This window comes from Schistocerca serialis, chromosome 5 (genome assembly GCF_023864345.2).
Source record: "Schistocerca serialis cubense isolate TAMUIC-IGC-003099 chromosome 5, iqSchSeri2.2, whole genome shotgun sequence".
NCBI lineage: Eukaryota > Metazoa > Arthropoda > Insecta > Orthoptera > Acrididae > Schistocerca > Schistocerca serialis.
The window spans coordinates 480,986,261-481,011,509 of record NC_064642.1 but is presented as its reverse complement, the minus strand read 5'-3'; the positions used below and the strand labels follow the sequence as shown (position 1 = coordinate 481,011,509).

The 25,249-nt window shown below is 43.8% G+C and overlaps 1 protein-coding gene across 3 annotated transcripts in view; it reads right to left on the bottom strand.

The window, feature by feature from the left end:
• Nucleotides 1-25,249, bottom strand: part of LOC126481087 (mothers against decapentaplegic homolog 4) — a 167,435-nt gene that overhangs the window by 123,946 nt on the left and 18,240 nt on the right. For all 3 annotated transcript variants that reach the window (XM_050104589.1, XM_050104588.1, XM_050104590.1), the window contains exons 4-5: nucleotides 13,061-13,235; nucleotides 11,694-11,885 (exon numbers count right to left, since the gene is read on the bottom strand). In XM_050104589.1, coding sequence (XP_049960546.1) covers nucleotides 11,694-11,885; nucleotides 13,061-13,235 — 367 coding nt within the window. The remainder of the gene's footprint in view (nucleotides 1-11,693; nucleotides 11,886-13,060; nucleotides 13,236-25,249) is intronic.

The following is a 25,249-nucleotide window of genomic DNA, read 5'->3' as shown; positions in this document are numbered from 1 at the left end:
CTCCTTGTAGCTTAGTTGACATGTAGGATATAAGTTACTGCTTTGGGTGCTACACTCTCCATATGCATACAATGATAGCTTGTTAGTGTCATTTCATGTGGCCTGTGGAAGTTAAGCTGATGGTGTCCATTGTGGAGGACTGATGAAGATCTTCATCCTCTGGCCTACCGTGGAAGTACCCCCTTGAGAAGGTTTATTGGGGTAAGGGGTGGTATGCGTGTCTGTCTTTCTTCCTCCTCCGGTTTTAACACATTTAGCCTTACATATTCCTTCTTTCTTGCCTACCATGGGTACCATTCTGTCCCACTTTTCAGATTCAACAGTTCCACTGCAAGGTCACTTCTTTCACCTGTACACTTAACCTGTTATCACAGGAGAGCCTGAGAGGTATCAACACTTAAGTAACTTCCATACAAAGTGTTTTAATATGCCAGCACCAAAACAAAATTTACATTTTTCTCTTTTATTTTCAAATCCCTTACTTCTACACATATTATAAAAATGTATATTTATGTGTGTAGGTGTGTCTAGGAAGGGGTGCACATGTGTGTGTGTGTGTGTGTGTTTTCCCCATCTCCTTCTAAACCACTGAGCTGATTTCAACCAAACTTGGTACATATATCCCTTACCGTCAGACAACCCTCATTGTGGCAATAAGAACCATCTATCTATCACAGTTCAGAAGATGTGACATCATAAACACCAAGATACATGAAAAAATGCTGCAGTGTGCATGAAGCTGTAATCTATTTATTCTTTACTACTGAGACACTCCTACTGTCATCTTCAGGAAATCCGTGACACCTGGCAGTACTTTTCACAGATTTCAACTGTGAAGTGCAAATGGCTGTAGGTAAAGACAATAGCTGTGTATAGAGCAATGAAGAGACATTGCCACAGAGATGTTTACAAAATCGATTTGTAGACACATGATGCAGCTGCAATTATGCATTTGTACATTATGCACATTTCTCTGTATGACAGCCTCATAATTTCAATGGTGTTTTTGTGAATACATGGAAATACATTTTTTTCTACCTTAAGCTACAAACAGAGTTCGTTTTTTGATTTCGTTTCTAATAGAAAATTGGCAAAATGAATATCCAGCAATGTAGGGTTTGTCAGCTGGTGTGTGTGTGTGTGTGTGTGTGTGTGTGTGTGTGTGTGTGTGTGTGTGTGTGTGTTGTGGGGTTTAGAACTTTGTAGCTCCAAAAGGAGTGGGAATACAGGCAAAAACATGTTTTTTCCCAAGTCCTTAGCATACAGGCTGTCCTACATGACAGGTGTGTTAAGTTGGAGCAAGATCAATCTACCTTTGTGGCCTGCTTTGCAGGGCAGCCAACACATCATGGTCAGGGGTAAAGGTAGGTAGGTTGGTTGGTTGGTTGGTTTGGGGGATTAAAGGGACCAGACTGCTATGGTCATCGGTCCCTTGTTCCAAAATGGCAAAAACCCACACAGAATAAAAAGAAACAATGACAAAGACGACAGAGGACAAGAGGACGGAGACAAAGACCAGACAAGAGGAAATAAAAATCACACAGAGTGTGACAGTGGTTGGCCGACCACAGAGACAAAAAAAAGAAAAGCCAACCATTGAGAAACACATTAAAAACACAGTCTAAAACCGTAGGCTAAATGCCAGACTCAACACAAAAAAGGACAAACACTTAAATTAAGTGTTAAAAGCCCCCTGCCCGAATAAAACGCAAAACTAAGCCTGTCATGGCAGAGTCATCTGTTAAAAGGGCAGGGAGCATATCAGGCAGCGCAAATGTCTGCCTGACCACAGCTAAAAGGGGACAGGCCAACAAAATGTGGGCCACTGTCAAAGCTGCCCCGCAGCAACAGAGGAGGGTCCTCCTGACGCAGTAAATAACTGTGCGTCAGCCGGGTGTGGCCAATGCGGAGCCGACAAAGGACAACTGAGTCCTTGCAAGTGGCTTGCATGGATGACTGCCACACAGTCGTCGTCTCCTTAATAGCATGGAGTTTATTGGGTGTGGTCAGATTGCGCCATTCAGCGTCCCATAGCGCAAAAACTTTGTGGCGTAAGAAGGCTTACAAATCAGTCTCCGGGGGGCCAATGTCCAGAGATGGTTTACTCGTGGCCTCTTTTGCCAGGCGGTCAACATTTTCATTGCCAGGTATCCCAACATGGCCTGGGGTCACACAAAGACCACAGAGTGGCCACAACGGGCAAAAGCATGGAGGGACTCCTGACAGCCATCACCAGATGAGAGCGAGGGAAACGCTGGTCGATAGCTCGTAAACTGCTCAGGGAGTTGCTACAGATAACGAAGGACTCACCTGAGCAGGAGCGGATATACTCTAGGGCACGAAAGATGGTGACCAGCTCAGAAGTGAAAACACTGCAACCAGCCAGCAAGGATCGTTGTTCGTAATGGTCCCCTAGAGTTAGAGCATAACCGACACGACTAGCAACCAGCGAACCGTCAGTGTAAAACATGCCAGAGTCCTGATACGTGGCTAGGATGGAATAAAAGTGGCGGCGGAAGGCCTCCAGAGGGACTGAGTCCTTCGGGCCCTGTGCCAATTCGAGCCAAACGCAAGGGCGAGGCACACACCACGGGGGTGTACGCAGAGGGGCCCGGAAAGGAGGTGGAAGAGGGAAAACCCCAAGCCCGGAGAGAAGCTCTCTGACGCAGATGGCGATCGTACAACCCGACCAGGGCCGACGTTCTGGGAGATGGACAACTAACAGCGGGAACAGGAGACAATAATTAGGATGCCCGGGCAAGCTACAAACATGCACAGCATAAGCGGCCAGTAAGTGTTGGCGCCGTATCTGCAGTGGAGGGACACCTGCCTCCACAAGTAAGCTGTTTACAGGGCTGGTCCGGAAAGCACCAGTGGCAAGGCGTATCCTGCTGTGAAGGATTGGGCCCAGCACCCACAACGCCGAAGGGGATGCTGAACCATAAGCCAGGCTCCCATAATCCAGACGGGACTGGATTAACGCCTGGTAGAGCCGTAAGAGGGTAGATCGGTCGGCGCCCCAGCTCGTGTCAAGCATAGCAGAGCATTTAGATGCCGCCAACACGCCTGTTTAAGCTGCCGAATATGAGGCAGCCAAGTCAACCGGGCATCAAAAACCACACCCAAAAACCTATGTGACTCCACCACAGCAAGAAGTTTGCCATTAAGATAAAGCCGCGGCTCTGGGTGAACAGTGTGTCGCTGGCAGAAATGCGTAACGCAGGTCTTGGCAGCCGAAAACTGGAAGCCATGCACTACAGCCCAAGACTGCGCCTCGCGGATAGCGCCCTGCAGCTGACGTTCAGCAGCAGCAATGCCAATGGAGCTATAGTAGAGGCAGAAGTCGTCAGCATACAAGGAAGCGGAGACAGACATTCCCACCACCGCAGCGAACCCATTAATTGCAATTAAAAACTGGCAGACACTTAAGACTGATCCCTGTGGTACCCCATTCTCCTGAACTTGGGAGGAACTATGGGAGGCCAGGACTTGCACGCGGAAGGTACGATGCGACAGAAAATTGCATATGAAAATCGGCAGCGGACCTCAAAGACCCCAATCATGAAGTGTAGAGAGGATGTGATGGCACCATGTCATATCGTACATCTTCCGCATGTCAAAAAAGACAGCAATGAGGTGCTGACGACGGGCAAAGGCCGTACAGATGGCGGACTCCAGGCTCACCAGATTGTCGGCGGCAGAGCGGCCTTTACGGAACCCACCCTGGCCAGGAGGCCCCGAGACTCGAGTACCCAACTCAATCGCCGGCTCACCATCCGTTCGAGCAACTTGCAAAGAACGTTGGTGAGGCTAATGGGGTGGTAGCTGTCCACCTCCAAAGGGTTCTTGCCAGGTTTCAAAACGGGGATGACAATGCTTTCCTGCCATTGTGACGGAAACTCACCCTCGACCCAGAGACGGTTGTAAAGGTCGAGGAGGCGTCGCTGGCAGTCCACTGAAAGGTGTTTCAGCATCTGACAGTGGATGCGATCTGGCCCAGGAGCGGTATCAGGGCAAGCAGCTAGGGCACTGTGAAATTCCCACTCACTGAATGGAACATTGTAGGAGTCAGGATGGTGTGTGCGAAATGAAAGGCTCCGACGTTCCATCCATGGAGCGGAAGGCCAGTGGGTAATTCGCAGAAGCGGAAATCAGAGCAATATGCTCTGCCAAGCGGTTGGCAATTACATCGGAGTCAGTACAAACTGCTCCATTCAGTGAGAGAGCAGGGACGCTGACTGGGGTCCGATTGCCATAGAGGCGTCGAATCTTGGCCCAGACCTGCGATGGAGAGACATGGAGGCCAATGGTGGACACATACCGCTCCCAGCACTCCTGCTTGTGTTGGCGAATGATGCGACGGGCCCGTGCACAGAGCCGTTTAAAGGCGACGAGGGTTTCTAAAGATGGATGCTGCTTGTGACGCTGGAGCACCCGCTGGCGATATTTAATCGCCTCAGCGATCGCAGGCGACCACCAAGGCACAGTCCTCCACCGAGGGGACCCAGAAGAACGGGAAATGGCAGATTCCGCGGCAGTAACGATGCCGGTGGTGACCGAGTGAACCACCGCATCAATGGCGTCATTAGAGAGAGGATCAATAGCGGCAATGGAGGAGAACAAGTCCCAGTCAGCCTTATTCATAGCCCATCTGCTAGGGCGCCCAGAAGAGTGAAGCTGTGGCAGTGATGGAAAGATCGGAAAGTGGTCACTACCACACAGGTCGTCATGCACACTCCATTGGACAGAAGGTAAGAGGCTAGGGCTGCAGATCAAAAGGTCGATGGCGGAGTACGTGCCATGCCCCACACTGAAATGTGTGAAGGCACCATCATTTAAAACGGAAAGATCGAGCTGTGCCAATACATGCTCAATGGTGGCACCTCGACCTGTTGCCACTGACCCACCCCAAAGAGGGTTATGGGTGTTGAAGTCGTCCAGTAACAAGAAAGGTGGCGGCAATTGGGCTGTCAGCGCAGCCAGGACATGCTGCGCGACATCACCATCCGGTGGAAGGTAAAGACTGCAGATGGTAACAGCCTGTGGCATCCACCCCAAACAGCGACAGCCTCTAAAGGTGTTTGTAGAGGGACAGATTCGCTGTAAAGAGAGTGAAAGACATAGATGCAGACGCCACCAGACACCCTTTCATAAGCTGCCCGGTTCTTATAATAACCCCGATAGCCACGGAGGGTGGGGATTCGCATTGTTGGAAACCAAGTTTCCTGAAGAGCAAAGCAGAAGAAAGGGTGAAGGCTGATAAGTTGTCGGAGCTCAGCTAGATGTTAGAAGAAACCGCTGCAGTTCCACTGGAGGATGATATTGTCCATGGCTGAGAAAGGCGTGAAGGGACTGGGAAGGCAGATTACGCCGCCGGGTCACGTGCTGCCTCCGACTGAGCACCTGTGCTAGTGCTATCCATGGTGTCTGAGGGACCGGCGAGATCGAGGTCCTCAGTGGATGGCAGGATCACAACCTCATCCTCAGACGCAGACACAGAGCTCGAAGGGTGTGGTGGGGTCAGTACCACCGCAAGTTCTTTTGCCTTAGAGGTCTTTCTCTTGAGCTTCTCTCGCTGAACCTTGGGTTTCACTGGCTGGGAGGGTTTCAGTCTCCGGAACGGAGGAGGATCGCGAAGCCCTATGACCAGCCACTGGTGGGAACTTATGCCACTGTCTGGCGTCATCCTTCCCACGGGTGGAAGCCTGAGAAGGGAGGGACCCAAGGGACCCCTTACGAGCAAGAGTAGCTGAAGAAGTGGAACGCTTCTCCGGCTGAGAAGCAGGGGACGGACATCCCCGATGGGTGGGAGGGTGTTGCTCCTCAGGTAGGTGGTGCAGGAGCAACCGGGTGGATAGAGCCCCCCATGGGCGAGGGGGCAGGAGGAGTTGTACTGCTCATCGATCCGGCCAGAATTCTCGAAACTGATGGGGCTAGCACAGTTGTTGTAGCAGCAGCGTAGGAAGATGTCATTCTCACAGGACGTAGTCAGTCATATTTCCTTTTGGCCTCAGTATAGTTCAGTCAGTCCAGGGTCTTATATTCCATGTTTTTGCACTCTTTCTGGAAGATTCTGCAGTCTGGCGAGCAAGGTGAATGATGTTCTTCGCAGTTGACACAGATGGGAGGTGGGGCACATGGAGTATTGGGATGTGATGGGCGTCCGCAATCTCGACATGTGAGGCTGAAAGAGCAGCAGGAAGACATATGGCCGAACTTCCAGCACTTAAAGCACCGCATCGGAGAAGCGATATAGGGCTTGACGTCACATCGGTAGACCATCACCTTGACCTTCTCCAGTAATGTATCACCCTTGAAGGCCAAGATGAAGGCACCTGTAGCAATCTGATTATCCTTCGGACCCCAATGAACGCGCTGGATGAAATGTGCACCTCGGCGCTCTAAATTGGCGCGCAGCTCGTCATCAGACTGCAAAAGAAGGTGCCTATGGTAAATAACTCCCTGGACCATATTTAAACTCTTATGGGGTGTGATCGTAACGGCAACATCCCCCAACTTGTCACAAGCAAGTAACCGTCGTGACTGGGCAGAGGATGTCGTTTGTATCAGTAGTGACCCAGAGCGCATTTTGAACAAGCCCTCCACCTCCCCAAACTTGTCCTCTAAATGCTCAATGAAGAACTGAGGCTTTGTGGATAGAAAAGACTCCCCATCAGCTCTCATAAAAACTAAGAATCGGGGCGAATAACTGTGACTGCCATCCTGAGACATACGCTCCTCCCACGGTGTGGCCAGAGAGGGGAACGTTTTCGGATCATACTTCTGAGCATTAAATTGAGCCCGAGAATGCTTAGAGACTGCTGGCACCTGGCCACCAGCGAGAGATGATGTACCACGCTTCATTGCGGGTCATCCGCCCTGATGCCACCTACTCCGACTAAGGGCCCTCCCCACGGGCGCCACCCAGCCTCAGCAAGGGCCACCTGGCAGGATGGCCATTGCTGGGAGTCCTGATACCCCAGGAGGATGGGCATCTACTCCATGGCATATGTGGGGAATTAACGGCGCAGGCATCAATAGAGCGATCCCTGTGTTGTCAGGGGGCTACAACCAACAAGGTACATGGCAGCCCCACCACAACGGACGGGCTACAGTGTTGGATCTTAGATGCTGAAATGTCCAAGGTCATCGTCTCAGCAAAAAGCAACACTACACGGTGCATAGTTGTAATTGCACCCAGGAACGTATCCTCCCCCAAGAGGTGGAAAACGAACGGGGAGCATTGAGACGATGAGAAAGCCGGCTAAAGGTCTCATTGTACAACGGATACAGTGCACCATGTAAGGCGCCCTTCCCCATTTGGCTCGCTCTTTGGAAGAATTCAGAAAGATAGAGGTCAAACCCGAGAGGGGACCATCACATAAGACCGAAACGTTTGAGACTCCTTTTAGTCGCCTCTTACGACAGGCAGGAGTACCGCAGGCCTATTCTAACCCCCGAACCCGGGGGGAGGGGGGAGGGGGGGGGGGGGATAAAAAAACAGTTTTCAAGAACATGAACTGGAGGCTTCCCTGCACGACAGACATGTCTTGCTAGACTAGTATTGGCCTACTTTGTCAACACGCTTTACAGGGAGCCTGTACATCAAGGGCAAATAAATTAGTTTTGAGGCCTTGATGTGTAGCCTGCCCTGCATGACAGGCATGTTGTCAGAGAGAGGGGGACGAGGATATGCTCAGGGAGAGGGGGAGGAGGATATGGTCAGACAGAGCGGATGGACTAAATGGACAAAGAGAGGGGTAAATGGCGATGAAGAGATGGAATCAGTAGGAAGAAGTATAGAGATAGAAGTCATATGATTAGGTGGACAGATAGGGGAGGAAGACATGAACACAGAGAGGTGAAGAAGATGACAAATGTTGAACATGTAATGTCACCAGATGACGTAGCTTGTCGCAAGAGCAGTGGTTGGGCTTTTCAATCCTACACTAAACAGGAGGGAGCAGTGCTACGCATTGCCACACAACAGCGCAAAATTTTGAACACCTTTTGTAAATGTGATCAGTTGTAAATGTAAAAATTACAAAATTACTGCCCTCAATGCAACAAACAAAAGCTGTTCTTACTTCGTGTTTTTTCCCTTTAGTCCCTATCTTTTTTGTTTACACATATTATTTAGTAAAGAAAAGTGGCTCATTTACTGGTAACAACGAAATTTGGATGCTCATACCCATTTACTTCTGATGCAATACAGTAGTTGTTTGTTGTACTGTACTTTGCAATAAGCCAGATGAGACAAAGGGACTAGCAAATTAAATAATAAATCTTACCTCAATGTACATAAACCCATAACTGTCTAATGCAATGAAAAAGATACTGCCTTCCAGATGCAAGACTTACCAAACCCCAAGCCCCATGCGCTCTGGAGCCACACAGACATGAATACTTCACTTGGGTTGGGATAATCAGGTGTGACAGACCGATAGGCTCAACTGCTTCATGTGTGGTGACATATGTCATCTGGCAATATCACGTGCTCAGCATGTCATCCACTTTTGGGGTATTTTCTGACATTTGCGGCCTCATGTGTCTTCATGTTAAATTATTTGTCTCAGCATCAAATACGTTACTTTGGAGGTTTTTAAATGTTAATAAGAATCCCCGTGTGTGTGTGTGTGTGTGTGTGTGTGTGTGTGTGTGTGTGTGTGTGTGTGTGTGTTTTGCAAAAAATGGTTTCAATGTACAGAAATATTGTTATATTATGAGAACTGATGTAATTAACAGAGTCTTTTTAGACATATATGATTACTGGACTTAAAAAACACAAAAAACAATAATAATGATAAATTATGATACAAGAAGTATATACTTACCTGATGTAATTTCAACTTGTTGTTTTTAATAAGCAAATCAAAATAACAAGGATTTTTAAAGAGGAAATACAAATATGAATTATGTTGAAATGAAAAAAAGTTTAATTTCTATTATACTACTTAATTGCACTACTTAAGGAATACACCTAGTAACATGCTTACTCACTTATAGGGAGCAGCATACGTGAGTTTATAGAATTTTGCATGGTTAAATTCAGGATCTTTCCCTTAAGAACAAGAGATATGAAGTTTTCTGTACTCTTGTCATGATATATAAATGAGTAATCGTGTAGTCTATCAATGATAGGTTAAATGGGAACATTCAAACACTGCACAAGGCCAGCTCTTTTTAAGATATTATCAGTTAGTAAAAATATTTGTGTGTGTTGTTTTGTTATCCATTTGACCTACTCCTTGCGCAGCATGTAGCATTTGGAGCTCACCAATAGATGCAAGTATTTCACAGAGCTTCCAACACTAGATGGATGTTGAGGGGCACCTCTGAATAGGCAGCATCAAGATTTTCCAATGAAGTACAGCCAACAACAGAATTATAAAAATATGTTCTATAAAATATCTGTAAGTCATTTAGTCTTCTTGAGATACCCACAATGAAAGTTCATTTGTACAAATTCATACAATATGTGTTAACAGCTGTGTAAATCAGCTGAAAGTTATTTCGAATGCACGAGAGTACAATTAATAATTGCTATATGAAAACTAAAGTTACTTCAAGAGTAATTTGTGACTCTGCCACCTCAAATGCTCTCTATTTGCGATTGAAAAATCAATGTCAGTACCAGTAACAATATTACGATAGTGAGTACCGTATCACATTATTCTCATGAACTGCTGCATAACTTAGTAAGATATTACAGCTGTAATCTACCTGGGCAGCATCAGGCTTAAGAAAAGATGTCAGATAACTTACCAATAATAAAAATAAGGCAAAATGAAACAAAAAGTTAGAGGAAATCAAAATGGAGACAAAAATGAAATTTTGGCAAATGGTCTTACTGAAACAAGACAATGGACACTGCACTGCACAATGATTATTGCAGATGGCCACCTGCTTGGTCATGCACAGAGATTAACTAAAGGATTTAGCAAGGAAGAGAGACTTAAGATTCGTGCCAGTCATCCGTTCTAGTTTTGCATATGATGACTTTATTAACAAATAGTACTGTTCAAAATATACAAGGTGTTACAAAAAGGTACGGCCAAACTTTCAGGAAACATTTCTCACACACAAAGAAAGAAAATATGGTATGTGGACATGTGTCCGGAAATGCTTACTTTCCATGTTAGAGCTCATTTTATTACTTCTCTTCAAATCACATTAATCATGGAATGGAAACACACAGAAACGGAACGTACCAGCGTGACTTCAAACACTTTGTTACAGGAAATGTTCAAAATGTCCTCCGTTAGTGAGGATACATGCATCCACCCTCTGTGGCATGGAATCCCTGATGCGCAGATGCAGCCCTGGAGAATGGTGCATTGTAACACAGCCATCCACAATACGAGCACGAGGAGTCTCTACATTTGGTACCGGGGTTGCTTAGACAAGAGCTTTCAAATGCCCCCACAAATGAAAGTCAAGAGGGTTGAGGTCAGGGCAGCGTGGAGGCCATGGAATTGGTCCGCCTCTACCAATCCATCGGTCACCGAATCTGTTGTTGAGAAGCATACGAACACTTCGACTGAAATGTGCAGGAGCTCCATCGTGCATGAACCACATGTTGTGTCATACTTGGAAACGCACATGTCCTAGCAGCACAGGTAGAGTATCCCGTATGAAATCATGATAATATGCTCCATTGAGCGTAGGTGGAAGAACATGGGGCCCAATCAAGACATCACCAACAATGCCTGCCCAAACGCTCACAGAAAATCTGTGTTGATGACGTGATTGCACAATTGCTTGCTGATTCTCGTCAGCCCACACATGTTGATTGTGAAAATTTACAATTTGATCACGATGGAATGAAGCCTCATCCGTAAAGAGAACATTTGCACTGAAAGGAGGATTGACACATTGTTGGATGAACCAATGAACCATTCACAGAAGCGTACCCGTGGAGGCCAATCAGCTGCTGATAGTGCCTGCACACGCTGTACATGGTACGGACGTGGTCAACATTACCTTGTACTGCAGCAACTTCTCTGACGCTGACATTAGGGTTATCATCAACTGCACGAAGAATTGCCTCGTCCATTGCAGGTGTCCTCGTCGTTCTAGGTATTCCCCAGTCGCGAGTCATAGGCTGGAATGTTCCGTGCTCCCTAAGACGCCGATCAATTGCTTCGAACGTCTTCCTGTCGGGACACCTTCGTTCTGGAAATCTGTCTGGATACAAATGTACCGCGACACGGCTATTGCCCCGTGCTAATCCATACATCAAATGGGCATCTGCCAACTCCGCATTTGTAAACATCGCACTGACTGCAAAACCACGTTCGTGATGAATACTAACCTGTTGATGCTACGTACTGATGTGCTTGATGCTAGTACTGTAGAGCAATGAGTTGCATGTCAACACAAGGACCGAAGTCAACATTACCTTCCTTCAATTGGGCCAACTGGTGGTGAATTGAGGAAGTACAGTACATACTGACGAAACTAAAATGAGCTCTAACATGGAAATTAAGCATTTCTGGACACATGTCCACATAACATCTTTTCTTTATTTGTGTGTGAGGAATGTTTCCTGAAAGTGTGGCCGTACCTTTATGTAACACCCTGTATACCTAACATTAATGAACACTTACCAATTTAGTCCAGCATCCAGAACCTGTAGTGTTCTCACAAAGAAAACATACAGGTAAAGGCTGTGACTGAAACAGCAGTATTACCTGGTTGCTGGGGCTGCATGGCAAGAGAAAACTGTGTAGGTGGCGGGTGATGCTGTATTGTCTGGGGAACACTATGTGTAACTCCTACATCTCCATCAACTTCCATTCCACTGCCTGTGGCTACAACACCGGCTGAGTATTCATCTTTCACAAGCCGACTAGGGCCTGACTGCAGAGAAAGTCCAGAAAGATCTGAAACAATGGCAGTTTCATTCACAGTCGACAAATTACAGAACCATAAATTAATAAATAAAATTATATCATTAATCAAGTAATGTCAATTTTCTATAAAATCTACACTATATGGGAATCAACTCTGCCATGCAGTCAGTGGCAGGAACTACTAGCTGCCATATTACACCTGTAGACTTACTCAGCCCTTTTATATCCTCGTTACAACAGCTTGTGAACAGTTACCAGAATCAACAGGGATGTTGACACAAAGTGAAACTTGCCACAATGACTGCTACTGTATCAACACCAAATAGGAATATTTGTTTCATGCAGTAGACTTATTGCAGATGTGAGATAATGTACAGCTGAGCATGCTGCAACTTTGTGCTGATTTCTAGGCTATGTCAAATATAGCAGAAAAATAACTGTGTTTACTTTTCCACAACTCTTTCAATTTGCAAGAGGATTCACCAACTAGTCTCACACTGTAAAGCACAGAGTCCTTGTTCTTATTTCATCCTGGACTTTCCATTGTTTGGCTGTAAACTGTACAATATACGTCATGCTTTCCCTTGAATACATATTGTGTTATACAGAGGTTAGGTTAGGTTAATGTAGCTCTGGAAGTAATTGGTGTTGCATGGGATCTGTAGCAGGTTGGGGTTTTCAGTAGATTCATGAGGTGTTCTGGAGCGAACTGTCTATGAGCGGTAATTATCCGGGTTTGAGTCCAAGTAAGGCATGCCGGTTACACATTTTGTATACAATAAAAAAACATTTAAGATAATTAGAGAAAAATAGATGAAATATTGTACTTTTTAATATATAATCTTCACCTTACATGGCACATTATGCAATGCTACAAATTAAATTAGTGACATACCTAGACTATAACCAGTATAAATAGTGTATTCTGGTGAACTTTATATACAAATACACATTACAAACAAAAACCAATCTGTAATGGAAATATAAAACCAATCTGTAATGGAAATATAAAACAAATACGAAGGCCACAAAAATGGAAACAAGCTGTATGGACAACATTTTCCATAACATTAGCATTAATTTTGGGAAAGTTAACTTTAAAATTAATCAATTCTATTTCCTTGTCTATACTCAAGCAGGCAAAACTCCTGTTCCATGAAAACATCAAGTGACACTGAATTATTACTTTTAAGGAAGAAACAAACCTATTCCCGGAGAAACAACTCTCTCATAGTGGTATGGATTAACACAGACGGAATCACACTTCAGGTCAAACGCAAACTGGCAGAACTTCACATGTTTCAGCTCATTCTTGTGCAAATCTGGCCATCGCCAAATTCGTGCATAAATGACATGAGGGAATCCTTTTCTACCAGCAACCTGAAAGGAGATGAAAATAACTTACAAATATTGCAGACACTAGATACAGAATTTACTATATCAGACTGTTTCTTGGATGCATGATTATTTTCTCATAGTTATTTTAATAATCTCATTACACTTCTGTCCCACAAGAGTCCATAAAAATATTTTCATTGGAGGGGGTCGGGAAGGAGAGACATGATTTTAAAATTTTCATTTTTTATTTAACAGAGCAGTGAGATTGGAGATACGTAATGAATCAACATCTCAATTTTAAATGAGGTACACAAAACTTATGTCTCAAAGAATTCACAGTTACCAACTTCATATTTTTTGTAGGGAGATTACTACTGCATATAATGGTACACATCTCAGCAGCATACAGGTATACTAATTATATCTTCATGTAATTAAATCCAACAAGATTATTCATGAGTTGAGAAAAGAAAAACTAGAAAACATTCAGAAAGAATATTTTTGTTAATATACCAATGTCGTTAATTTCACCCTGGAAAAAAAAAATTGAAATGGAAAATGTCGGAGCAAATGGCAATCGTGCAGGACATCAATAATTTTTTTTTTTTTAACACATTAAGTAACTTCTTCCAGTTATTTATGAAGAACTGTATCCTTTATATGACCACTCAACACCGTACGGCAACAAGCACTGCGTTCACTGAAGTTCTCGATGACACATTCACAAACATCTGGTACTATGCCGTTAATAACCCTTTTTATTTCATCCTTCAATTGGTGTATTGTTTGTGCTTCGTTCACTTACACTTTTGATTTCACAAATCCCAAAAAAAAAAAAAAAAAAAAAAAAAAAAAAAAAAAAAAAAAAAAAAAAAAAAAAAAAAAAAAAAAGGCATAAGATCATGTGATCTGGCAGGCCATTCCTGGTTGCCACACAAAGTGATAATTTTTTGAGGAATTTTTTCATTCAGGAGAGCAATTGCTTCATGAGATGTGTGACATGTTGCACAATCTTACTGAAACTAAAACCATCATTTTCATCAATAAGTGGGAAAAACCAAACATAAGCATGTTTTTGTAACGATCGTCATTCACGGTGACATGAGCTACCATTGAACAAACTGATATCTCTTTCCATTATCTGCAGGTTTCAACTCTTGTGTAAGTTGAATCTTGTGCTCATACAGTTTCAGACCTTTTGAAAGGATTTCATGCAGTGAACTTTGTGATAAATTTAATTTCTGGGCTCATCAGCTAACCAATTTTCTGAGGCTTATGGTCACACTGTCACACACTACAGCAATGTTTTATTGTTTTCGAAGGGAACTGGTCGTCCTTTATTCTTAACATTTGAAATAGAATTCGTGGTCTCAAACTTCTAGATCAACTTCTGAACTGATGATTTGGTTGCACCAGCATTACTTCTGAGTGTCACATCAATTCATGAATGGTTGGCATGGGACTTGCACTGTTTTGTAGTAACTTTTTATCAGTTGGATATGTTGCTCTGTTGTAAACTGCTCCATGGCAAAAATAAACATCGAACAACAACGCTCACCACACAAAAGCTATCAGGCTACCAATGGGAAGGATCACATCTGGAGTACAAGTTTTCTTGTACTGTGTCAAGCTTAAAATCACTTTGGGCCTCTGAAGATGTCAAGGTGTTCAATCCCTGGCTGTGTATTTTGATGCCCGAGAGATCCAGATCCTTGGAGACAGTCTGTAGCATGTATGAACATTATTATTATTATTATTATTATTATTATTATTATTATTATTATTATTATCATCATCATTATCATTATTATTATCATCATTTGGGTTGAGGGGTCACTCGACATCATGGTCATCAGCACCGTGATGAAAAGTCAGCATGCATATCTCATGGGTGGGGACAAAGGCTATCCCCACCAATTTAGGGATGGGGCCTGACAATTCACAAAATTTCACCACCCTTATAACACCGGAATTGGTATCTGCGAGGATGGTGGGCAGATCTCCAGCGAGACTGAGGGCTGCCCTAAGATCAGTATACAGAAAACTCGTAGCTACAATTATGCTGAACTGAAAGTGGCACACCAAAAACTTCACAGATTGTCGAAGGGCTATGCCTGATGTGCAGTCTGGTAAGCAAAAACTCCTTCCAGCGGCGAGGCTGACATGAAGTCCGCCAAGCTTGTGTGGTCGATTTCAGCAATCACAGTTTGTTGCGTCACCTGCAACAGTCAGTCTCACACTAACACATGATGCATCTGTGAAAAAATGAGATGATGGCATGCAATGGCATGGGATATTGATGGACAGCACTATGCCAATATGCTTCCTTGGCGGCTTTGTCGGCCATGGCATTGCCCTGTATCCCAATGTGGCCAGGTACCCAGCAAAAGATCAACTCCTTGCCATGGTGTTGGAGCCACTGTAAGGAGATATGGATGAGCTGAATCAGTGGGTCTACTGGATGCATTTGGTGAAGTGCTTGCAGTGCACTAAGAAAGTTGGAACAGGTAAGGAACCTTGTACGGTGATGTCTGTGAACCCTCTCCAGTGCCATCAGAATGCCATATAATTCCGCATCATAATTTGTAAATTATTTGGGAAGATGTACTTTAAAAACCCTATTGAGGAAAACAGCAGAACAGAGAGCATTCCCTTGCTGGGATCCATCTGTATAAACAATGATACATCTGTGGTATGTATGTAAAATGGATGAAAACAAAGTTGTAAAAACAAAATCTGGAGTACAAGTTTTCTTGTACTGTGTCAAGCTTAAAATCACTTTGGGCCTCTGAAGATGTCAAGGTGTTCAATCCCTGGCTGTGTATTTTGATGCCCGAGAGATCCAGATCCTTGAGACAGTCTGCAGCATGTATCCCAAATGGCTTGGTTGCATGGGGCCGATTCCTAAACAGTCATTCAAAGGTGGGTTGGACCAGTGAACTAAATGTCAATGACTGAGGTGAAGCTGAGATTTTCAACACCTGCCGAGCCAAAAGGATACTTCGCCGAATCCAGAGTGGTGGTTCACCCGCCTCTGCACACAGATTCAGAACTTGGTTGGTCCGAAAGGCTCCAGTCGAAATCCGAATGCCCTCGTGGTGGACAGCAACTAAAATCTTGAGGTAGGAAGGACGGGCCGATCTGTAGACCACACTGCCACAATCTAAGTGGGGTCAAACAAATGCCCTATAAAACTGTAGGAGGTGGGACCTGTCAGCTCCCCGTGTTTTTCCGCTAAGGTATTTCAAAATATTCAACAACTGGAAGCCGTCTGTTCATAGGTCTTTCAGGTGTGGAAGCCAAGTTAATTTCAAGTCAAGTAATAAACCCAAAAAGCACACAGTGCCTTGAAAACGTAAAATATTGTCCCCCATTGTGAGCAATGGTTGGTTAAAACTTCAACAAGCACAGTAAAAATTGATACATGTTGTCTTCTAGGGTGAGAACCAAAAACCAGTTGTCCTGTCCCAGGTTTTCAGCCTCCTAAAGGGCAGGTGTAGCTGCCTCATCATTGTCGTCATAAGATCAGAGGAAGAGTAGAAGATTGCAATGTCATTCACAAACGAAGAGCACTTGACAGGTCTCCTGACTGCGGAGGAAATGCCACTGATAGCGATGGCAAACAATGTGACACTGAGGACACTGCCTGGGCAGACCCCATTCTCCTGAATGTAGCAGTCAGATATGGCATCGCCAATGTCATATCGAAAACACCGGTCTTTGAGAAAGGATTGGAAAGAAGTGGCAGGCATCCACGAAGTCCCCATTCATGAAGTTGGCGAAGGATGTTGTACCTCCTATCAGTGTCATATGCTTTTTCGAGGTCAAAAAATGCACAAATGAAATGGTTTTTGTGTAAGAAGGACTCCTGTATCGCCATCTCCAGTAGAATTTTAAGTTGTCAAAGGTGGAACGGTAGCGCCTGATACCACACTGGGAGTGGATCAGGTAACTTCGGGATTCGAGCAGCCAGCCTCAGAGCACATTGTGTGCATTGAAGTCCCCCGCAAGGAGGAATGGGCATGGGAATGCCCGGAAGAGTTCTGCCAGTGTGTCTGCTACCAAAGCATCATTAGGGGGCAAGTACAAAGAATACACAGTGATATTAAAGGGTGCGAGAACTTTCACAGCAATTGTTTGCATGGTCATGGTAAGAGCGACAGGAGATGAGTGGCATCTGTCATCAATGAAAACAGCCACTCCACCTTTAGCCCTATCTCCAGTAGTATCGTCCTTCCTGTAGGCTTAGCAGCCCCGTAATGCAGGTGTATTGGTGACTTTAAAATGTGTTTCTTGTACGCAAATGCATAACGGTTGCTCCTGGACCAGCAGCTGCTATCCTTCCAAATGTGAGTGATATCCATTCAAATTCCACTGCAACACAGAAATCCCTGTGGAAGCCGCTGGTTAGGGATGGTTGTTCTTTTCTTTCTTCCTTGGAGGTCGTGATTTACTGGGGAGGCCAGGAGGAACATTATCCGATTCCTTGCTCTCCGGTTGCTCCAATTGGAAGTCCATATCCTCAAGAACATAGTCCTCACCAGAAAGAGAGTGCACTCACCTGTAGCTTTCTTGGACTTATAACTACTTTTCGAAGGACAATTTTCTTTACTGACAGAAGGAGATGCTTGCCTGGGTTGCGGGGATAGCTTAGTTGACTTCTGATTTTGGGTACTGGTATGTGGCTTAGGTGGTAAGCCTATTGCTGACGGCTTCTGAATGACTTTGGTTTCAAGTGGAACATTTCCCTCCCAGGTACATTGACAAATGCATGTGCTCGTACTTGAATCTGTGGCCTGAGTTTGTGTGGAGGAATCACACTTAGCAATTGGTGTCTTAAGGGCTGATGCAAAAGAAGTCTTTTTACTTTCAACTCCTGAATTTTCCTTTCCTAGTTGTAAACCTCACACTTTCTGCCCCACATTGGGTGATCCCTGGAGCAGTTTACACATTTTGGAGGAAGTGTATAAGAATTGCCTGACTTGTGAGCTAAGCCTCAAGGGTTGCCGCACATAGCCTTGCCATTACATCCCATAGTGGTACGGCCAAATCTTTGACATTTGTAGCATCACATTGGGTTGGGAACAAATGGGCGAATCTTAAGACAGATTTAGCCTGCAAGGATATGTTCAGGTAATTCTGGAATACTAAACATTATAATAAATGTTGTCGATTTTTTCAATTTTCCATTGACTCTCCTCATAGTTCTGCACTTCCGTGACACCCATATTTTTCCATTCTTCACGTAACTCCGCGGGGTCCACCTCCATTATATTTGAACACGTAACCATGCCCTTACTATAGTTATGGATGTTATGCAACTCAGCCTCGACTGTGTAGTCACCTAAGATCTTACATCACAGAAGCTTAGATATCTAGTCTGAATTAGCAGCTACAACTAGAAGTGTTCCATTACGAAGTTGTTTGACACATTTTAGAGACCCAGCAATACCTTCCAACACCCTGTGAATATAGAACGGGGAGATCTTCTCAAAGGTTCCCCCTATTCACTTTATAACAATGAACGCGTTATGACACACTAATGTTCTGTTACTATAATTCTGAGACTTCTTTTTGGGAGGACTAACCAACCAAGCTCTCTTTGAGGAGTGGGTATAGGTACTGCCTGACGCTACACCTGTCTCATCAGTAGTAGTTTGATGAGACTACTATCGTCGACCCAGGCAGAGCCCTGCATGCTTGAGCAAACCTTATACAACTGGAGGGGGCGAGGGGCCCATAAGTTGCCTGCTAGAGACTGTTTTACCTCAACAGCCAATCACCTCATCAGCACATAGGACACCTTGAGGTTGAGGTTGAGGTTTTTCTTATAGAGGTCCAGACGGTGAAGCCAAGACCCTGCAGTCTGTGAAGCATGCCCATAGCTTACGATGACAGAGGGCTAGTGGCGCTTACCAGTCCCCAGTTCAGGAACTGCAGGGTCGCCAAGCACATACTCAGCAAACAAATGCCAAGTCCCCGAGGGGACAAAGATGAACAAACCATGGCTGCCAACCGTCATATGACCAAATGGTGCAAGATTCAAATTTGTCCTTACTTCCTGATCACACATTAATTTACAAACTTTGGGGTGGCATATTCCTCATGCCAATGAGAAAAAGTCGAATGTGTCCAAGGTGAACCGCAGCAAGTAAAGTTTGTAACCAACACTTAAAACTGATTTTGTTTGTTAAATGAATGATAACATTGACACAAGGGGGTGTCAATCTGCTGATGGCAATGTGGTAGTTGTTGTTGTTGTGGTCTTCAGTCCTGAGACTGGTTTGATGCAGCTCTCCATGCCACTCTATCCTGTGCAAGCTGCTTCATCTCCCAGTACCTACTGCAACCTACATCCTTCTGAATCTGCTTAGTGTATTCATCTCTTGGTCTCCCTCTACGATTTTTACCCTCCACGCTGCCCTCCAATACTAAATTGGGTAGTATGGAGACATTTTTATATTTAATGTTCGTGCACATTTAAGATTGATATATATTGAATGTTTCAAAAAGTGGCAACTGTGAGATAGCTGATGAATTTTCCAGCTAAATATTCATTTTATGAATGCATGGCCATATCAATGGCAATGGGCACAAAGCTGCATCAAAACACATTTCCAGACAGAAGACAGCCAAGCCATCCAGCCTTTGCTGGTACTTATCACCACATTGCTGAGGCAGCACAGATGTTGTGTCACGGTAAATGAAGGTTTGCAAAGGCCGAACCAGAAAGGACACATCGTGTTTCCTGCTGTGGGAGCTGGAATTACAGGTGACTGCCACTTAGGTTCATATCTTATCCCTATATATTATACAGCTACTGTCTACAAGAACTTTATTCAGAACCTTCTTCCAGAGTTGCTACAGGATGAGCTCCAGAAAAAGGGAGGAAGCCTATAGTTTCTGGATGATAAGGCTCTATCACACTTCAGTCACACTGTTCATGATGCACTGGACAATATCTCAAATGACAGATAGATAGACAGAGGAAAATAAGTTACAGGGTCAGTACATCTCCCCCCCCCCCCCCCCCCAACCCCACTCCTCTGTAGGGCTGTCTGTGAAATCAATTGGTTTATGCAGCACACATTGATAATGCAACAATGCCTCATCAGAGTATCAAGGAAGCCTTCAAAGCACTTGTCACCATTCAGATGTGTTTGAAAGTGGGTGAAAGCCAAAGATTTCAACTCCATGTGATTGTACAGGAATGCACAGGATATTTTTGACATTGTTTTCATTTTATGACTTCAGAATTTTGAGAGATGTTCCTTTATTACTTACCCAAACAAGAAGAATTTTCTTGTGTACATTTACTTGAAATTCTTCCTTGTTTCGGTGTGAGAAATCCCCCCCCCCCCCCTCTACTAAGTTCGTAGAAGTTTTTTGTCAGAACCTGTACTGTTGTTTATTTGTTAACAAAAAATCAAATATGATCATATTAGTGGATGTTCTGCACTATAGCAAGGCATCTATTATTTAACATTAACAAACAATCTTTAAAAAAAAAGATGCACCATGAAGGAGTTATGGCAATTGGTCACAAATTAATACTCATAGGGGTACCGATGGAAAATACAAAATTGTACATTTCGGTGGTTGATGGATGAACGTTTGGCAGTGCAGTGCAATTTCACCTCGCACCTGTCAAGCGTAGTAAACAGGGGACATGACTATACAATGGCATAAAGTCTTTGTGAATTTCATTCTACGTACTCAGTTAGACAGTAACTAAAATTCACAGACATATGAGTGAACAATTTATAGGCAAATGCCTGCATTTGAGAGAGGACATGTAGTTGAGCTCAGGGAAGCCAGTTGGAGTAATCAGTGAACTGCTCAATATTTGAATAGGAGTGATTAGAACAGAGAGATGACAGAGCACGAGGACCGAGCAATCGTCAAACAGGCACCCAGATCCTCAGTTTCATCATCATCACTGATCTCATGTGCAACTAGTGCTTCAGTGGCCGCGAGCAGCATTATTATGCTGCTCACAGAAAGAGGGCTGAGCTCAAGGCATCCCTTGGGCCAACTATCATTGACCTCTGTAAACTGACAAGACCATTTGCAGTTGTGCTGGGCACATTCAGCCTGGAATCTGATTGAATGGAATAGACTCGTCATCATGATGAGCCCCACTTCAAATTGAGCCCCAATTACCAGCAAAGACATTTCTGGAGACACCCCAGACAGCAGTAGAATACCAATCAGACTATGAGCAGTCATCGATGCAAAACTGCCGTACACCGATGGTATTCTCCACCCCATTTTGTTGCCCTCCATGGCAAGCCGTCCTGGGCTTACGTTTCAGAAAGATAATATCTACCTGCACACAATGAGAATTTCTACTGGGGTTGTTTTCATGCTTTCCAAACCCTAACTTGACCAGCAAGGTCACCAGATCTCACCACAATTGAGAATGTTTAGAGCATTATGGGCAGGGGCTTCCAATCAGCTAGGGCTTTTGACGATTTTACATGTCATTTGGACAGAATTTGTCATGATATCCCTCAGGAGGGCAAAGTGCATCTCTATCAATCAATGCCAAGCTGAATAATTGTTGTATAAGGACTAGAAGGGGACCAACGCATTACTGATTTGCTCAATTTGCAAAACTCTTTCTCTTGAATAAATCATTCACTTTTCTGAAATTGTAATCATTTGTTTGTCAATACACATACATCACATTTACTGATTTCAACCCCTTTTGGATAATCCCTTCAAGGTGCAACTTTTTTTTATATTAGAGTGTAGTTACAATTGAACAGATATATGTTGAAAGCTACAAGTTTTGGATTGACAGGCAAAGTGTAACCCAGGTCCAGAATGCATCTAAATTAATGTGGCAAACGTCTTAGAAAGTTATTTAAATTGTCTGGTAGAACCAACTCTTAACAGTCTAGAATTATACTAAGACAGCTCTCATATCCACGGTGTCATTGTTGTTTGACCATAACAGTGGGTTGCTAGTATAGATTGCACACTCCAATTGTAGGAGGGAATCACCCATGCCCTATCGAAAGAAACCATCCTGGGTTTGCATTGGTCACTTTAGGGAAATCATGGAAAGCCTAAATCTGGATGACTGGACAGGGATTTCAAATGCCCTTCTCCTACATGCGAGTCCAGTGTGCTACTTGATGTACCATCTTGCTACATAATTACATTGTCGAGTTAGAGTATGTGTCAATTCCTGTATGTGGTGCTTCCCTCAACTCTTTTAAGCTGCCGACCCCCCCCCCCCCACCCTATTCTTTTTTTTTCCTTTTTCCTCCTTTTTTTCTGACTGATGCATTTGAGTCCACAAGTGAAGCCCAGTAAAGCCCACCTACTCTATCGTGTCTGATGTTCAAAGGAGAGCTAAGTACAATTGCTCTGCTAGATGATTAAACTGAATGTAGTCTCAGTGAGCTACTACACATCCAGGATTTGAACAGACAAAAGATATAATGTGGTGAATAAGTTGGTCAATGGGGGAGGAGCTGTCCAAATGGGAAGTGCATGCAGATGTTAAACCACGTATACAACAAAGTATGCTGGTGAAGGAGGATAGGAGTGTATAGGTAACTGTTGATTGATTCCGTACACTTGGCTATTGAACCAGTAAACCGTTGCAACTCAATCAAGCTGAGAAATTGTTAGTAAGTCAAAGGACAAAGGTTATTTACTGTGAACAGCATGACCCATCAAACTTGTGTTGTATAGTGATTATTTCTTATCATGATTGACCATGTAATGCTACAATAAGTTAAACATGCAGTTGTGCAGACTTACAGACATCAATTGCTGGGAATGCATGAGATACTAAAATGAATAAGAAATCTCTACTTCAGAGTCCAGTAGAGAGTAGGTGTCCTTTCTGGTCCACCCACCCTATGGCCCTAGCAGCATAAGGAACACAGTGACTGCAATAAAATATTTAATCTAAACTGGCTACAATTAAAGGGCACACAACACATCAAAGTTTAAAATGCATCCAGATAACAGGAGATGGCTGTGCCCCCCCCCCCCCCCCACCCCACCCCCCTCTTGTAAATGCCTATGCCTCTGTCTGATTTGGTAAATTCTTCTCCCGCTCACTGTCTGTCTCAAGAGTTTAGAAACCACTTAACCACTTTATTTAGTGTGTTAGTGGCTAGAAAGGTCAATGTGTATCCAGTCTGCAAATTAAGGTTTTGGGTTCTACAAACAATATCAATATATCTGTCCTCAGTATGAACCTTCCTCCCTTCCCCACAATGCTAACATTTGTAACTGTTAAAATTTTCTGTTAATGTTCATTCAGCTTATCTCTATTTAAAACACAATAAAATTTGGTCAAAATCTTTACAACACTCACAGTTTTCATCCCCAGAAGGTCAAGAGATTAATTCAAAAAGCTTAGAAAGAGGGAGCACATACACATAGAAGTTCACTTAGATTCTATGGTGTGTTGAATCTAGAAACTTAAGGTAACGAAGGGTAGGCAGGAATTCAAAGACAAATAAAAGTGATCAAGAATTACCATGTTACTTTATCATTAATAAATGTAAATTTTTGTGAGGAACTGTCAGACAGGCACTCAGAGCCCCAGACTCATCACTGTCATCAATCTGCTGTGCAACTGGTGCTCCAGTGACCACAAAGAGCATTAATATATGGGTCGCAGAAAGGGGGCTCAGCTCACAGTGCCCCTTGCACTGACTACCACTGACATCTGTACACCAACAAGCCCGTTTGCAGTGGTGCCGGGCATATTTGGAATGGAACCTCATTGACTGGAGTACAATTGTCTTCAGTGATGAGGCTCACTTTTCTCTCGTAAATTGGAAGCCATCCTGGACTTACATTTAAGGGTACTTCAACAATATTTTATGCCCTGCTTTGTTTCCACGAATGGGAAGCCATCTTGGGCTTACATGTCAGAGATACAATGCCTGCTTGCAGGTGGCAAGAATTTCTACTGGTTGTCTTAGTGTTTGCCAAAACATACGAGTACTATGAGCATGACTCTCCAACCATCTCAGGATTTTGATGATCCAATGCACCAATTGGACACAATTTGGCACAATATCCCTCAGGAGAACATCCAATACCTCTGTCAATCAATGTCAAGCCAAATAACTGTTCGCAAAAGGACCAGAGGTGGACCACTGCATTACTGACTAGCTCCATTTGCAAAGCTCTTTCTCTTTCTCCTGAATATATCATCCACTTTTCTGAAAACTCATTTGTTTCAATAATCATTTGTTTGTCAGTACATTACATCAAATCTACATATTTCCATCCCAGTCAGATAATTCCTTCATGGCGTATTGTTTTGTGTTAAGAGTGTACTAAAATACAATTTGACCAAGTTAGGATTTTTGGGCGTCCAGTAGTAAACTGCAAGAAGTCCAATGTACGGTTGAAATAATATTAGAGATTTTCTACATTGGAGGATAACAGAAACTAAGAGTATTGGCGACAATCCTACTACTGAAAAGCCTATTCATCAGAGACAAAGTAATCTTTTGAAAGAGTGTAGGTGAGAATGTAGTTAAATGCTGCACATAATTCAAAGGACCAAATTAAGTACATAATGACTAATATTTAACTTAAAAAGAGTAATCTTTCCATTCTGTTTATAACCTAATTAAGATATGATAAGTGGGCAGCAATCATTCACATAAGAAAACTACAAACAGCCTGATTTGGGCAAAGGAGGCAACAGAGTGTTCTGCCTGGCTCTCAGCAGGATTATATGGTTACCTGGACGTCCCTTAAAGAGAATGGTAAAAGCCCCCTTCACGAATAAAATGTAAAACTAAGTCAGCTGCTGAGGCATAATCCCCTGACACCAGAGTTAGCAAGTTGGGGAGATTAAGAGTCTGCCACAGGATGGCTAGGTTGGGGCAGTTCAGCAAAATGTGGACCGTCCTTGTAAGAGAGGAGATGACGATGAATCAGCCAATTACGACCAATGTGTAGCCAGCAAATTACAGCAAAAAATGGTGAAGTCCTTGCAAGAGGCCTCCACACATTCATAGTCTCTTTTATCATCCCCTAGTTAGTTTGGTGAAGTCAGAGTGACC